Source organism: Diadema setosum, chromosome 18 (genome assembly GCF_964275005.1).
Source record: "Diadema setosum chromosome 18, eeDiaSeto1, whole genome shotgun sequence".
Taxonomy (NCBI): Eukaryota; Metazoa; Echinodermata; class Echinoidea; order Diadematoida; family Diadematidae; genus Diadema; species Diadema setosum.
Window position 1 is genome coordinate 25171907 of NC_092702.1, and position 16696 is coordinate 25188602.

The window sequence follows — 16696 nt, forward strand, 5'->3', positions numbered from 1 at the left end:
TAGAAATGAAATGAGGATTATTTGCATGCAAAGAGAGGTAAAGGTTATCGTCAATGAAAAAGTGTAATTGAAATTGAAAAAAAAGAAAGTGCAATGAACTTCATCTACTTGTAGGAAAAAAAAGGAGGGGCTGCACTTACATTGAGATGCTGTAGTTTCACAAGTAAAGTAGGAGATGGGTTTGACAGTGCTTCCAGATATTACCATGATTATTACCAATCGACTCAACGTGCAAGAAAGGGGAAGGGGGGGGGGGGGATCAATCATGCATTCATGACGATCCCCTAAAATGTCCAGCCTTGATGAAAGAGTCTGAAAAATGAGCTGTTTCACTGTTTTCACTGTGCCTTGTGGTTGACTTGTTGGCTGCAAAAGTGACAAAAGTGATAGAAGATGGGGACACACCGCAGGAGTGATGTAGTTAATGACTTAACTGTGCCTCGTACTCTATCACTCATACGCATGGGTCTCAAATACAGATATCTGAATCAGGGTAGTTTTAGATCTCTTTGTATAGGGCTTTTATTGCTGATGTATGGACTCCCATAAAAAATAGAAAGAAATATGAAACAATGATTATTTTTTGTGTCTCTCTTCTTTTCCAGAGCCCAAACCAAGAACCAGAAGCTAAGCCTGGCAGACCTGAGATTCTTGTTTGGCGTTCAATAGATGAACGCAGGACCATAATTCACTGCATGGATACAGCCACTGACGTACAGACTGCAGTGTTGTCATTGTACAGGCCAATGCTTCAACAACATCGGACGTTGTCAGTCTGTAACGTAAATCCTGTAGTAGCACCATGGATGGTATTAAACACTAGTACAATACACCAAGTGTATTGATGTAAGAACTATTTTTAGTTATCGCTATCACTAGTGAAAACTTGCCAGTAGAATTGACTATGTTAAAGGCATACCAAATATATGTGAACTATGCATAGTATGATGTGCTGCAACATACATACCACTGTTTTGTTCTTCCAAGGGACTATGTGTGACAGTGAGTGAAGTGCCCTGTCCTGCCACAATCTGCTGCAATATGTAGAGTGTTTTGTAGTGGAAAGGTGTACATGTTACATGTTCCTACCATAATTTCTTGTGACCTCACAGGAATATTGGTCTTAAACTCAGCTGTATCTATTTATCAGGTACTTGAGAGAAGAAGTAACTAATTTGATTATTAGGTGATCCGGGAGTATACCAGATCACCTTTTGATTCTGTACAAATGTTTATTTTTTTCTTTCTTTCTGTATGAATCTTGTGTAAATGTTTGCTCAAAAATTTCTGTCGCAAATTTCATGAAACTTATGACCCATGTTTCGAGGATGGAAAATCTTGAATCTTAATGTGATCAGTCAACTGCAATGTCATTATGACATAATTTTCAGAATTAACATTATTATCTGTATGTCCATTTCTAAATTATGTTATTTTACGATGAAACTTGGCAGATAACATATTTCATGTAATTATCTATATAATGTTTTCAATATAAAGAATTAACCATGACACACACATCAAATTTCAAAAGGCTCCAATTGAGCTAAAATTTATTTTACATACATTTCAGACCATTTCCAGCATTTTGAAATTGATCAAGTGCGCACGTCCGTGCTGTGTCATCTGTGCGTATTTGTGCGTCAGTAAGGCAAAAATTATTTCTTTTTTTGCATGGAATCAGTTTCTAATTTCATTGAGAATATTTTCATCAAATTTCAAGTCTGTCCCACTTGATATATTGTTAGGCCCATCAAATTTGAAATTCTTTGTGTGCGTCAGTGGTGATACATACACTGCAATTGTTCGGAAAAGAAATGTATTCTATAAATATGTTGTAGCTTGTTAGAATGGACCCATGACCTCCACATTTTGTTACATATTCTGAAAGCTGAAGAGTTGCAGATGTCAGTTAATTGGTCTTCAAGTCTGGCAAATGATTTTAAGTTATCAAATTCCTGCATGAAATAAAAGATATGGAATTTTGTCATGATGTCATCAGGTTTCAAATTTATTCAAGCATATCCCACTCTTCCTTGCTATATTTGTACCCAAATTTCAGTATACACTGTACTGTCTAATTTATATGAACAGTTTTTCCTCTTGATGACATCATTGTGAAAAAAATGGATTGAAGTTACCCTTGTAAAAGTTGACCATGTTATGTGTTTTCTCTGTAGCAGTCCATTTTTTGCAAAATGCCAATTAGCATGACTTTATTCATTGAACACTAGCTGATTGTTTATCCTTGGCTGGATTTCTCTCAGATTTTGATATGTTATAGTTGACACTTTGGGCTATTGTTATGTGGCCTCCCCTCTCTCTCTCTCTCTCTCTCTCTCTCTCTCTTCTCTTCTGTGTCTCTGATATGTATATATATATACATCTGTATAGACATATATGTGTATATATATACATACATGTACATGTATATGATTTTTTTTTTTTTTTAAGGTAAAACAATATTAAGCACCAGTAATCAATATATTTACGGCGATATTCAAATAGCTTCATTACGAGGTTCATTTAGTTGTAATCTGTGTGATAATGTACACCTACCACTAGGCAGTGCTCTATAGAGCACTTTGTGCAATAGAAACTCGCCAAAACCTACTGCCATAGCAACCACGATTCCTTTTCTAGGATTCTATTTGTTGCAATATCAGATGAAATTACAGCAAATTCATATATGTAGGTAGCAGGGTATTTACACACGATTTCCTTGTCAGTGCTGACCACACCAAACTGAAATCAATTGATCGAACATGTCGTCCTCGTCATCAAGGGACAGGAGACATTGACATTTATATGCCCCAGACAGTGTGCTATGAAGTGGTAAAATGATACAGGAAGTTGTCTGTATTTCCTCAGGTGTTTAGAATGGATGCTTGAAAGTCCGTTGTGGTAATCTAATCAATGTCCAGTTCGGCATTGCAGAGGTACGGTCAATCCCACTGATATTTCTCAAGCGTGGTCAAGGTTCAGCATGTATTGTATGGTAGGAGAAGGAATTTGGGCTGTAAGTTTAGCTGGAGTACTTCTAGACGAAGCGCAGATGAGACAAGAATCATTCTGAGTGAAGCAAAGATCATGTCACTTTAGAAGTCATTTTTATTGCAACAAATTGCTGTTGGTAATACAGTTGAAGACAGGCAATGAAAAGACAACAGAGTAAGCCCACGAAACTCATCAAAGGAAATTTCAGAAGAACAAAATGACTTCAAATAAGGGTCAGCCTACCCATACATGACACACAAGTTTACAAGCCAGTTTACAACTTATATATTATGTACATAGGCTATTTATCATACATGCAATGTAATGTAGCTCTTTATTTAAGTTCATGAATCAAGAACAGACAGTGCGACATACAAAGCTTTGATTTCAAAGACGAGAACTTGACCATTCTTAGCTTTGATTTCAAAGACGAGAACTTGACCATTCTTTGTGTGCCAATGTGCACTAAAATAGTGGGCAGTAATCATGGTTATTTCATTTTATCTATCATGTGAATAACTAATTTTTAGTCATTTTGAAATATAATTTTGTTGCCAGCAACAGAACTTGCATTAAATTTTATCATGTGCTTATTCATTTCCACTGTGCTACGACTGTCTATGCAAATAGGTGCTGTCAGTACCTTTGATTGAAATTCATGATTTGTGTGACAACAGTGCCCAATCTCCATTGTGGAGATAAAATTTTCATTACATCACAACTGATCGTTACATTCTCACGCAAACATAATTTCATTCAATCCTCTTTTAGCTAGTATGCTGTATGAATTACACTCGCATCGGTAATGCTGTTCTGGAGTTGAAGCCACCATACATCCTCTTTCTTCACCCAATCATAGCATTTTCCCACTTCGCTGTAAGTGGATAGTTCAGCAAATGAGTGTAATGTTGATACACCTCAATAATCTAGCTGCGAGGATGACAACAGCTGCCAAAGTGTGACTAAGGCCTACACAGAGCCATCACTGGGCTGCTCATTACGTACAAGCAGACCAAACATCAACACACTATTTGTACGTAACTCTCTCGTGACCAATTACTTGAAGATACCAATGACAGCGCACGCTATAAAAGTTACCTACGGCACCGACAGACTTAGGCTGATACTTTGTGCAATATTGTATACTTTTATAGTACTTTATAGGTTTGAGAGGTCTTGCATTGTACTACATATGAAGTTATTACAAGTAGATCCTTTGCATCTAATTCAATGTAATGAGTTCAGAAGACTGACAAAGCCGACAGTTACTCATTCACCAGTAAATGTATCTACTTCACATGATTTCCTGCCTAACATTAGATCTCTGAAAGAGAGTAATTTAACAGATTTTAAATCTATTTATGTTGATCAACAAGTAAAATATTCAGAAAATACAATGAAACAGACAACCTCCACAGATGGCTGGATGAAAATACTGAAATGATATGATCACCTTTTTTCCTTTTTCATTCATTTGAATCAGAATATGATGGATGACAGATTCACAATAAATTGCATCTTGGCACTTTCTGGTTCAGAGTGAAGTAATACTAGATGTTGGTGAAGTCACATGATTTCATATTGATTGACTGGAAAACAGGGTTGTCACAATGTGAAGCTTTGAAAGATTAAGTCTTTGATCAAATGAATGGATTACAGTAGATGTGCTGGTAAAGGCAAATCCTTTTGTTTTGGAAGTAGCTTTATAGATTGCAAAAAACAAAGAAGATTTCCATCACACAGTATAAATGATACACAACTGAACAAAACATGATTGATTTCTGTCCACTCACATGGTCCTAGCTCACATTTTTATTTGTGGATTTTATAATTCTCTTAAACCTAGTGTCCTAAAAGTAAGACGTCCCACACATTCTGATATGGTGGGAACGATCCTTACACAATACTGCATGTCGAACCACGCTGAGGCTGCTAGATTCCCCTCTTGTGGAAATGTGCTGGTATTAATACAAGGGTCTATGGTACAGTCATTCACCGGTAAGAAACAGTTTATGTTCTGTAATCAATCAGACAGTTGCTACTTAGATGAAATTCTTCACTGTTTATTCCTATTTTCCGATAAAACAGTTGGGAAAATATTATCTATGGACTATACACATCAGAGCTTGGATTTTTGTGAGGGCAACAAAACTTTAAACCTTAAAACTTCAACTCTACGATAAAGCAGACACGGACACTCTTTATTAAAGACTCTTTTCCTTGCGAAACATGATTGATGCTTTACCCAATTAACAGTTACAAAAATGGGTGAATATACACTGGCTGCATGACAATTTGCTCTCACACAATATAACAAAATAGATATCTGAATACATTTGGTGGAGAACATACAGGAGATATGAGCTGTGTTTTTTTTTCCATGATCAAAACATTCCACATAGGATATTTACAAATGATTTGAGCATCAAAATGAAGTGAACCACAATTGAAGTGTTTTGATTATTTTTTTTAAAAGATTTCATTATCATAAGATTCATATTCATTCAATAATCGCCCATAAACATCCTGAATACATTTGTTTACCAGTTTTCTTTCATTTACATTATACGGTACTATGTCAGCAAACTAATTGACTAATGCGGAAGATAAACAAACCTCTTTTGAACTGGTTACCATTTTTCTGCTCTAAAATTCTACATTTTCAGCATGATGGCAACTTCTACAAAGGTGCATTTCTGCAGGTAGCAGCCACTTATACCAAATTCACCTACAGATTTTCTTGGAATTGGTGTGTTAACGTTTTCAGCCATACTCGGAAAATTCTGTATAGCACACTTGCTGTGTCATAACTCTTTAGAACATACACTACATCCCTCAGCACTTCATGACCCCTCCCCCAAAAAAGTAAAATAAACATGTTTTTAGCAATATTTCAGTTCTCCTCTGCATTCCTTGAATTGGATAATACAGCTATCTGATGTGCCATGGTAAAACATGCTACAAGAACTACTCTGCTACAGCCTATAGTCTCTCACTCATGTGAGGCTTTGAAATAAATATGAAAAGCAACAATGCTTCCAGCACCCTTGGGCTAGCATTGACCAAAAAAAAAGAAAAGAAAATTGCTGAAGAATATTATGCTTCTGAGCCTTATTCAACTACTTCTACTGCTTTATGTACCAGTCCCCTTGGAAATATTCTGAAAGTAAAGTTTGGTTTGTTTTTTTTTTAAAGAAGTAAGAAATTCTCTAGAGGGTTCAACCAGCAATGCATTTGAAATTGATCACTACTGCCTGATAACAGAAAAAAAAATCTCACCAACCCTGATCAAATACAAGACTGCAGTTACAGAATTCAAGGTAAATTTCACCACTCGCTGCATTGACTACAAACATAAGCTACATCATATCAACCCGTTGAGGATGAGTCCCGAGTATACTCGGGCAGGGGTCTATGGGAAATGCATGTTGTAGCTAAATCAGCCTGTCCTCAACGGGTCGACCAGGCCGGTATTATGGGAATCACTGGAGCGTTTGGTCCCAAAGTCGTTCAGCATATCAAATGAAAAAAAAAGAGAAAGCCATGCTTGTGGCCAGTGATTCCTACAGTAACTACAGTCTTTCTGACATATACGTACCATCATTTCTAATAATATGACAAGTGTATACATGAAAAACAAAAGACAGTTTAGAGGATGTAACTATTGAGTAGGTGTCTAACAACATACATGTATGAAGGATCCACAATTACAATATCACTATAAGCACAATTGAGAGCAAGAGCATATATCACCTCACACATGATCTGTCACTGACTTCGGCTACTGTCGCAGTTATAATATTTGTTAACAGCAAATACATGTACATCATGCTACAATTCTGACAGGTGTGAAATGCACTGTGATCTTTGAGACGATGCATCACACAAATTGTCACTTATTCCTGTTCAAATATCTCTGAGGACATGGACTTAACTACACTTCCAAACCACATATGCAGTTTAATATATGTGCCCATATCTTCCTTTTTTTTTTCTTTTTTGCAAGTCAGAGAAGGAATGCCATTATTTATCTTTTTATGGTTCCACAAGCATGATTTGTAAATATGAACTTAGCTTGACACAAAACAATGTTCAGATTGAAAGATTCCAGAAGTTTTGTACCGCAGTATGCACACATCACACACCCGGGTACTCATTCACAAAGGCAATTGAAATCCATGGTTTACAATTCAGTCAATGGACTAAAATAAGCTCGAGACAGAGTGTACCTTTCACATGCAGTTGTCTGCATGAGTTCCTTAATGAATGGCATATGTTGGTGTTGTTATATGTCATGCGTATTTACGCAGTCAAAATTTGAATAATCCATGGACTACATCTTATTGAATTTGGGCCCGGGGATAAATTGATGGAATAAGAACGGAGTATCATAAACCTCAAGTAGAAATCACTGATGTGCCAAACTATTCCTTTAGTACCTCTGGTATCTATCAGTCATCAAGCTAGCTCTCAATCAATTAATCAATCAATCGTTGAAAACAAGTAAACCAAAGTTCAGTCAAACAGTTGGCGGACTACAGAACTTGGTCCTCCTCAGCTTTGGTCATCTATCACACACAGGTGAGAGTAAACTTAGTGTCAAATGACAAACAGTCATCTGCCATTCTTTACAACAAATATCCTAGGTATATGACCTGGGCCCCATTTCATAAAAGATGTTAGGATGGCAACTCTTGCTGGAATGACAATTTCCAATAGCAACAGCCAATCAGGAAGCTGGATTCTTGTCATTGTCATGACAATTGCCATTCCAGCAAGATTTGCTATCATATCAACTTTTTGTGAAACGGGGCCCAGGTCTTAAAATGATGAAATAGTTTAGATGCTGTTGACTGCTCTTTTTATGGAATAAAAATGTTCCATTTATTGGTGTCCCTCCGACATGCCAAATGGGGATGTAGTTAGCCAAAATATTTCCCCAAGTACCGAGGCCTGTCATGGCACGTTCAGACCAAGGCCTGTGAGATACACCAAGGGATGTTTTCATCTGTGACAAGTCACACACACCCTTGGGCTCATCTGATGCTTGCACAATACTGTTGTGACTAGACAATATCCCAAACTCCCACTCTCGAACACTTCTGCCACAGAATGCAGTACTGTCTAGTTACCTTAACTCTCTCTACCTTCAAGCCACACATCATGGGAGGGGAACTCTCTCAAAAATAGGAGCATCTTAACATTACACAGCTTGCCAAGTCCTTTTTGTGTCCTGGTTATGCTGATATTAAAAGACAACACACACTTTTCTCCCTTTTTTTATCCATTCTAGAGAAGACTAAAAGATGCCCCAAGTAAAGTTAAAATTATCATATGTGAATACAAAATTAAGAGAAGGTGTTATTCATCAGTACCTGACTGAAAAAAAAAAGAGTTTCACCAAAACTTTGACACTCAAACTACTGGTGATGCTGTCCAATACCTTCTGATGAACATGTTGAAGGGGAATTAATGGCTCACTGAAAAAAAAAAAAGTTCTGTTGCCTTTCCAAGATGCAGCACAATTCTTGCAGGGACAGCCATAATGAGGAAGACAGACACTACCTCTAGTAGGGATTCCTGTCCATGTCTCTGAAAGACTGTTCTTGATGAGCGCAACAAGAGGCGCAGAGTCTGACATCTAGGGGACTTTACCACCGTATATTTTGGACAGCAGAACTTGGCAGATGCAGTGCCAGTTCAGATGGCAGCATGTTGCCAATTTGGAAGAGGCAGTGTACATGCCGGAGTGTAGAATGCATGGGATTTGGCAACATTTCAAACCAATTCTCTACAAATGTAAACTACCCTCTGTGAAAACTGGATTAAAGATAGAAAGACAAATTTAATTTGGTTTCTCTCTCTATGCTCTACAAAGCACATCACATTACATAATTCTCACTTACTGGCCAAACTTAAAGAAGCTCTGAATTAGCATGTGACCTATTCATTCTTGAAGTTGTCTTTCTTAAGCTTTGGTATCATTTTGTTTTTGGTCAATGTCATGCATTGCTCTGCTTATAAATTGCACCTACTTACTGCATACACACATACAGCTGATGGTTTTCCACTTAAAGTAGTTCTGGCATTACAAGGTATGTGTTCGGTCTTGTGGACGTGTCCAGAATGCCGAGTCCTTGTCTGCTTCAGAGAGTCGCTATCAATGCTGAAATGGAGTCACGTGAAACATGTAGCACCTATTACAAACGCGGACCGGTTTCATCTGGCCGTAGCGGGGCAAGGGGACCGAGTTAGCTGAGCATCGAGCACAGAATATCTGTTTGCATTAAAAAGGAAAGAAAATTGGACATGACACACAATGCATCACTTACATTTCACTTATTTAACAAGTGGTGAAATGTGTGTTATTAATAGGACATAAACCCTTGAGTCTGAAATCAGAAAGTCACATGTGACTTAGGAGAAAATATCATCAGCTGAGAACCAGAAGGGCGCTATTGTGTTCTAAGATTTAAGTGTAAATAAAAACAAAACAATTTTCATGAGATCAAAAGTTTACTTCTTCAATAGCAGGTAGATTTATAAGCATTGTTCCAAACATCAGGTAAAATAGCGCCCTTGTGTTTAATTGTTAACATTTCACTGAAAATGAAAATAATTTAAAATTGAGACCATAATGTAGAGGAGATCAAGCTCTACAATGTGATACCAATAACTCAATACCCCCTCCCCCCCCCCCCCGCAAAAAAAAAAAAAAAAAAAAAAAAAAATCACGATTAAGCCCTTCTGAGCCCTGTCTTATAAAGACTTGTGATTGATTCAAATCAATCACAACTTTTACGACTGAATGCAAATCCATCTTATAAACTAGAAATGTCGCTACGGCGACTGGTGTATGCCTCCGCCATAATACATGGTTCTCCTAAGGTAGGTCTATAGTACAATGTCTTGACAATGTGTGATGACAGTTTCACACAATTGGCAAAATATTAAAATGACAGGTTTGCCACAAATGTGCTGAATGTTCACTTTCCTAGAACTAGGTTCAATTGGATGAATGATTAAAACGTCAGAGTGCAGGTATTTGGGGGAACTGATGATTTTCACTTGACTTTTGACCCTTTTACAAGTTTATGCATTGAGTAATTTTCAAGGTATTGAGAAAAAGTATAATTTCAGTATCAAATGGTAAAATAGTATTATCGAAACCTGGCCTTTGACCTTTGACCCCACAGTTCCAAAGAGAATCACTGTTAGGTAGAACATGCATAAATATGTAAGTTTCATGACAATACCTTGAGTTATTTTTGAGATATGGAGGAAAAAGTGCAATTTAGCACTTTCACTTGACCTTTGACCTTTTGACCTTTGACCTTTTGGCAAGAAACTTCCCACAGAATATATATTGGGTTATACATGCATACATCAAGTTTTAAAAAAATCCTTCAGGCACTGCATAAATATAAGGAAAGTAGTTATATTTTGAGGAGTTGACCTTGACCTTTGACCCCTGACCTTTGACCCATGACCCCCAACTTCCCTAGATAATCACTGCCCATCGGTACAAGCATATATACTAAGTTCCATGAAGATACCTTGAACCATTTGCGAGATATGGAGAAAAACATGAAATTTTTTTTTCACAAAATAACCTGTGACCTTTGACCTTTGACCCTGTGACCCTAAAATCCACACAAAGTATCATCCCCCAAGGATATACCCTCATACCAAGTTTGATGCAAAACCACCACACGGTTCTTGAGATATCGACAAAAACAAAATGGGACGGACGGACGTACGGACGTACAGACGTACAGACGTACGGACGGACGGACGGACGTACGGACGTACGGACGGACGGACGACCCGAAAACATAATGCCTCCGGCCACTTCGTTGGCGGAGGCACAAAAAGTTATGATTAAAATCAAGACAGGGAACTGCAATCAATCAATCACAGGTTGCGATTGATTGTAGCTTTCAAGAGATTTGTGATTGATTGATTTCTATCACAAGTTTTATAAGACAGGGCCCTGGTTCTCGGCCAACGATAACTGCAGTTATGCCCCTGAGGGCTGTATCTCGCTCGGAAGGGTCTATACCTCTTAAGTTACAGGATCGCTTTCATAATTCAATATCACATGCACACACACAAGGAGAAATAAATGTGATAATTACTGCTTTTCACAAAACTTCTGTCTGAATACATTCATGAAAGTGAAGCAAAATATTATAGTGATGCAAGTTTAGGTTTTGAAAGCAAAGTCATCATGACAAAGTGCCGACATTGCTATTACTGCTTACAATAATTGCAATAAATATGCATGCACATGAGGGATGAACAAGGCCTGGCATATTGATTAAAAGCAATGAACATATCAATTAAATTTCAGATACTTGTGCCTACTACAGAACAGCCAGAACTTATGATGCCTGATATTGGTTTTGATGACCGATCTGTTTGGGTTAGGCTTGTAAATATGAAGAGATAATCAACAGACAATGGCAATGACAATTGAAATATTACTGGATGACTTTAAGTGAATTCATTATAGGAGTTAGGATACACACAACACAAAGTAATAAAATGACAAATATAAAGACTAAGACTAAAAGAGATATACAGAGAGATGGACAGACAGAAAAATAAATAGAGATAGAGAAATAGACAGACTGATGGATGGATGGATAGATAGATAGATAGAAGGATAGAGAAAAAAAGAAGGAGAAATAATCAGGTTAGGTTGGGAAGTCCATCAATATTTTGCCTCATTTAGCCACAGTTTGGCATTGGCATAAGTAATTGTGGGTTATTTCGTTGCCACTTTACCTGACCACAATTTCTACAGTGATGTTTTCTCCTGATGACAGTGAAGGCTGAGCGGCACGCCATGCACTCATCACTGGCTTCGTCGGGAATCCACATCGGTGGGTCTACAGCAATGTGAACACGCGACATGTCATGCAACCAGCCAAAGGCCGTGAAATTTGGGTGAGAATCGCTTCCCTTTGAAGAGCGTGACAGTCATGAGTCATCTCTTGCTTCCAAATAATGTTTGGGGTTTTCTCTTTTCTTTTCTTTTTGCCTTTGGCCTTTATTGGTGGTTTTTAATAATGAAGAAATGACGACTATTTAAGGTCGTGAAAAAACATGCATGTTCGATATAATACTTCTGATGACTGTTCTCTTAAATAAAATGGTCGATCAAAGGGAAACAATGGTAAATACAGCTCGTTTTATCTGATCAATGTTTACATTATCTGAAATGACATGGGTTAACCAAATGTGTGTGAAATTTGAAATGAAGTTGATATAAAATAATTTTATTTTAATTTTTAATGAATTTAATTAAATGAAGATTACATATCATGCATTTACATATCTTTATATCTGATAATAATAGCATGGGCCTCTTGAATGAAATAATCTGTGTCACAAAAATAAAAATGAGAAATGCCATGGTAACTTAAAGGTACATGGTCCTGGTGGTTTAGTCAAATGCGTACGCGGGCGCACGGCGCAAGTTTCCTATACAGACCTACGCTATCAACTCCTCTTTAGCGCTTATGCTGTGGCCCACTTCCCCAAGTCCGAAGAAGTCCGATTCATTGTAGTCAGTGGTCCGATCACAGTTCGCATGATTCGGCTGAGGGGATGACAGCTTTAGCAAACTACTTTTGTGATGTCATAATAAGAAACACATATGCATGCACCCTGGTATTACTACAGACTGCGTGATGCGCAGAGAAGACAACAAAGGCAACGTTACTTAGCAACACCTGCGCGCTTTACTCTTGATGACAGCTCAACTTCGGCAATCTTCGTATCAACGCTAACGGTGATCGGCAGTATCATCAACAGCGCCCTCTACACTACCAGGACTATGCACCTTTAAAAATCATACATGCATAATTACAATGGGTATTCAAGCTTCCTGCTTATGTTTAAGAACAATATTTAAAGATCAATACAACATCCTTCCAAAGTGTCTGTGTCAAGCGTGTCAAAACTTCTAAAGCACTTTTCCTACTCTCCAAGTGTCAGGGTACAGTTGCTTTTTTTTTCTCTGTCTTTTAAGCTTGTATGAGAACACCAAACAAGGAGATATCAACCTCACAAAAAAAAAAGAATACATACTTTAAAATATAAGCACTCCTTTCCCTCCAAAATTGGTGCCTTTTGGTGGCAATCTTTTGACATTGAAGGAGTTGCATAACTTTCCATCACATGACACAGAGGCTTGAATAAAAGAAGACCCCCCCCCCCTTTTTCCAGACTCTTGAAGGATGTGCATGACACAGAGACAAGGGTTCTCACCATCAATGGTGGATCTCCTACTCCTGTGGGAAGAGTTGCTCCTATGTCTGCGCCTCTCGCGCCCCTCCCCCGTCAACTCTCTGCTTCCCTCTGTTGCCCGATTCCTGTGAGCACTGCCACTGCTGCTGCTGCCAGCTGCCCCGTGGGGCAGCGATGCAAGCGGGCTGCTGGTGGCGGCGGGGTTGGCGTGGGCTGGTGTGGCAGCCGGGAAGACGTTGTCATCAGCAGCAAGGGGATTGCACGCCGTGACCTCGAAGACAGTCTTGAGGATGCTACGAAGGTCACTGGCAAAGTTGGTCTGCAGCTGATCAGCCACACCTTAATAGCCCAAAACAGGGAAAAAAATCATGTTTTCCCTATATTCACCTTTCAACGTAAATACTGAACGGATGACTGTCACTGAAACTTGTGATGGCAATCAATGACATGAATATTGATGGCAATCATACATCACACAACTTTCAATCTCATACATTTATCTCCAAGTTGTGAACAAACTGACTGAAGTAAATTCTACTGCTCCACTGACATTCACAAGTTGGGTTTATAACTTACCAAGTAAAATGTTCATCAATACATACGTAAAAGAGAAAATGATTATTGTTCTATAAAAAGAATTTAAAAAAAACACACAAAAAATCCCACATGATGCTCTTCAGCTTCAACAATTAAAAATATAATTTCCTACTTTTTCTTCCAACTGAATGAATTTCTCTCAATATCATATCTATGGTTGATGTATTCACCATCCTATCAAGCAACAGCTCCAGAAATAATTCTAGGGGTGATTGTTCTGGGAGGTAATGGTCCCTGGGGGAATCATCAGGGGGAGGAAATTGTCAAGGTCATCATTGTTCTCAAATTGTTTGTTTGTTTTTTCTTGGAATACCAAAATGCTAAAAACACAATAACACTGCTAAGTGATGTCCCTCCACAGCTTGAACATACTGCACCTAACACTGGGTCTTACCTGCTATACAGACAAAGAGGCGGTGTACAAGATCACTTGAACTTCTGAACTGTGACCTGACCTGTTGCCTAGCAGCCAACTCTGCAGCCTGGATGGCCATGGTGATCTCTTGTTCATCATTGCTCTCAGAAATCAGCGAGTTTGTCTCACTACTGTTGTACATGAAGATGAAAGCACAAACCATATTTCTTTAATAGGAATATGAGAATCACTTCTCTGCATTACAGTGGTTACTTGTCAAAAATGTTGAGATACTTGCTAAGGTTCTTTTATAATCACTTGATAGTTTTGCTATCATTAAAGTGACCTTAACCTGTTTGGATATCCAATCCCTCACCATCCCTCATCATCCCTCCCCCCCCCCCCCCAAAAAAAAAAAAAAAAAATTAGATGTACACTTTATTATTCCATACCAAGTACTTTTTGTCAACAGATATCTGCAGCACATTTCTGTCACTTCTGATTGCTTGTTGAACATGTTGCTATGGTCAATTTCGAGAGTTCTAGTGAAAATATGTAAATTCTTTCATAAAAATAAGGCATGCAATAGCACCACCTTCAGAAAGTCTAAAACTTAGTAATGAATCCAGTAAATAAATATCAAGGGGCCTACCTATCATCAGACTCCCATTTGTAATCGGTGTCCCTGTCTTCAAACTCTGACCCAGACGAACAGCAAGATGAGCAGGAAGAAGTGGAGGAGGACAGGTCGCTGGACTCTTCTCCGTCAGACCCCGATGTCGGTGGTTGTCGTACGATGCCCCTACTTCCGGTCACCCTGTTGATTGCGCTAGAAGGGTGGTCTCTGGAATGGGAGGTCTGCGAGTGGTTCCCCAGGAGGGAGAACCTGAAGCTTGGCTCACTGCGGGAAGGCCTCACTGTCCCCTGCTGGGGGATGTCGGTCTCATCGTCGGCATGTCTGGAGGACTGGTCTAGTGACAGACTGGAGTCGCTGTGTCTGTTGGGGGCCAAGGTCTCATGATGATCCGGCTGGTTGCCCTCGCCCACTATCCTGTGCACCGTGTTTCCGACGGTGCCGGTGGTATTGAGCTCCGTGCTGGGCTTACCCTTGCCAAACATGGGGAAGTTTGACCTGAAGTCCATGGTGATCCGCGAGGCATTGCTTGGAATGGCACTTTTCAGAGGATTGACCTCCTTGGCAGACATGGGCACAATGAGTTCATGGCCCTGATCATCCACTAGCACTCTGCCCTCACTCATCTCGCTCAGCAGCTGCTGTGAAGGGGTGAATGACCCTTGTCTAGGACTCACATAGGGCGTGGTGTCGTCATGGGAACCCATCTCAGATTCATCACGGTATGGTTCATATGCACTCATCTCCTGGATGTACAACTCCATCAGGTCTCCATTCGGGGCCGATCCCAACCCACTGTCCTCTCGTCGCAAAACCTGTGCATCGTTAGTTGACAGCACAGCCACTCTGTCGGGAGACAGGGATGAGTTATCTGAAGCTGCTCTTTCCCTCATGGCACCCCGTTTGACACGCCTCTTACCCAGCTGGGGAGATGAGTCCATGCTCCTTGATGTTGGGCTTCCCCCCTGAAAGTGTCCGCTGTCTTCCAAGCTCAGATCACTAGGCTGACTGGAGTGGCGCCTTTTCTGGACACACTCCCTTGACCCCGTGGCGGAGCCTTCCAGGGAGTCTGGGCTCATTTGTGGGGAGAAAGCAAACCCATCCTTCTTGGCACATTTCTTTATCTGGATCGCTGTGCTCTGGGTGTAGCCGTCATTTACCATACCAGGAACGTTCACATTGTGGACATTATCCAGTGAGCCCTGGTTGCTGTGGGTGCTGCATTTTCTCCGCACGCTACTGTCGAGACATGGTCTACTCTCAGGAGTTAGCGATTGGCCACTACTACAAATCCTGTCACTCTCTGTTTCACAACTGCTACAGGGTGACAGATTGCACGATTCAGTGTCATTGCTCCCTCCGTCTATGGAGGTCAAAGGTCTGTCGCGGAATGATAGTTGGTTCAGCTGTCGCTCAATATCTTCCCATGATTCCTCTGAGCTGCATAGCGCCCTCTCTAGAAGATGGATTTCTTCTGAAGAAAGCGTCTCTAACAACTCCCTGCAAAACAAGTCCATTATGTAGAGGTCTTCAAGATCTTTAACTAATGGATAGGTTACAAAAATTTTGCCTTTAAAAGCAACAAATTAATTCAAATTGGATTTTGGATAAGCATGCAATTACTTTATGGATCTACTGCTAAACATATAACTCAAAGTATTGTTAGTCATTATTGCTGATGCATCAGGGAGATAAAGATCTTACATGCAAGTATTTCTGCAAATTTGTGATGACAAGTACTGTGACTACTTCAATCCCTATGAAATCTTTGAATAGCAGAAAATATGACAGAGTCAATAACGGATACTTGTGAATTGAGGTGTATCAAAGTCGAGACTAGTTTGTCACGAATTAAA

The 16696-nt window shown here is 39.3% G+C and overlaps 2 protein-coding genes across 3 annotated transcripts in view; one reads left to right on the forward strand and one right to left on the reverse strand.

Moving 5' to 3' along the window:
* LOC140241408 (transcription termination factor 2-like) overlaps positions 1-2330 on the forward strand; it is a 39852-nt gene extending 37522 nt beyond the window's left edge. The window contains exon 21 of the mRNA XM_072321137.1: positions 606-2330. Coding sequence (XP_072177238.1) covers positions 606-669 — 64 coding nt within the window. The 3' untranslated portion in view covers positions 670-2330. The remainder of the gene's footprint in view (positions 1-605) is intronic.
* A 746-nt stretch (positions 2331-3076) lies between these two features.
* LOC140242026 (lateral signaling target protein 2 homolog) overlaps positions 3077-16696 on the reverse strand; it is a 43005-nt gene continuing 29385 nt past the window's right edge. For both annotated transcript variants that reach the window (XM_072321770.1, XM_072321771.1), the window contains 5 exons: positions 14859-16340; positions 14246-14397; positions 13276-13593; positions 11788-11891; positions 3077-9274 (listed from right to left, as the gene is read on the reverse strand). In XM_072321770.1, the coding sequence (XP_072177871.1) occupies positions 9158-9274; positions 11788-11891; positions 13276-13593; positions 14246-14397; positions 14859-16340 (2173 nt within the window). In that variant the 3' untranslated portion in view covers positions 3077-9157. The remainder of the gene's footprint in view (positions 9275-11787; positions 11892-13275; positions 13594-14245; positions 14398-14858; positions 16341-16696) is intronic.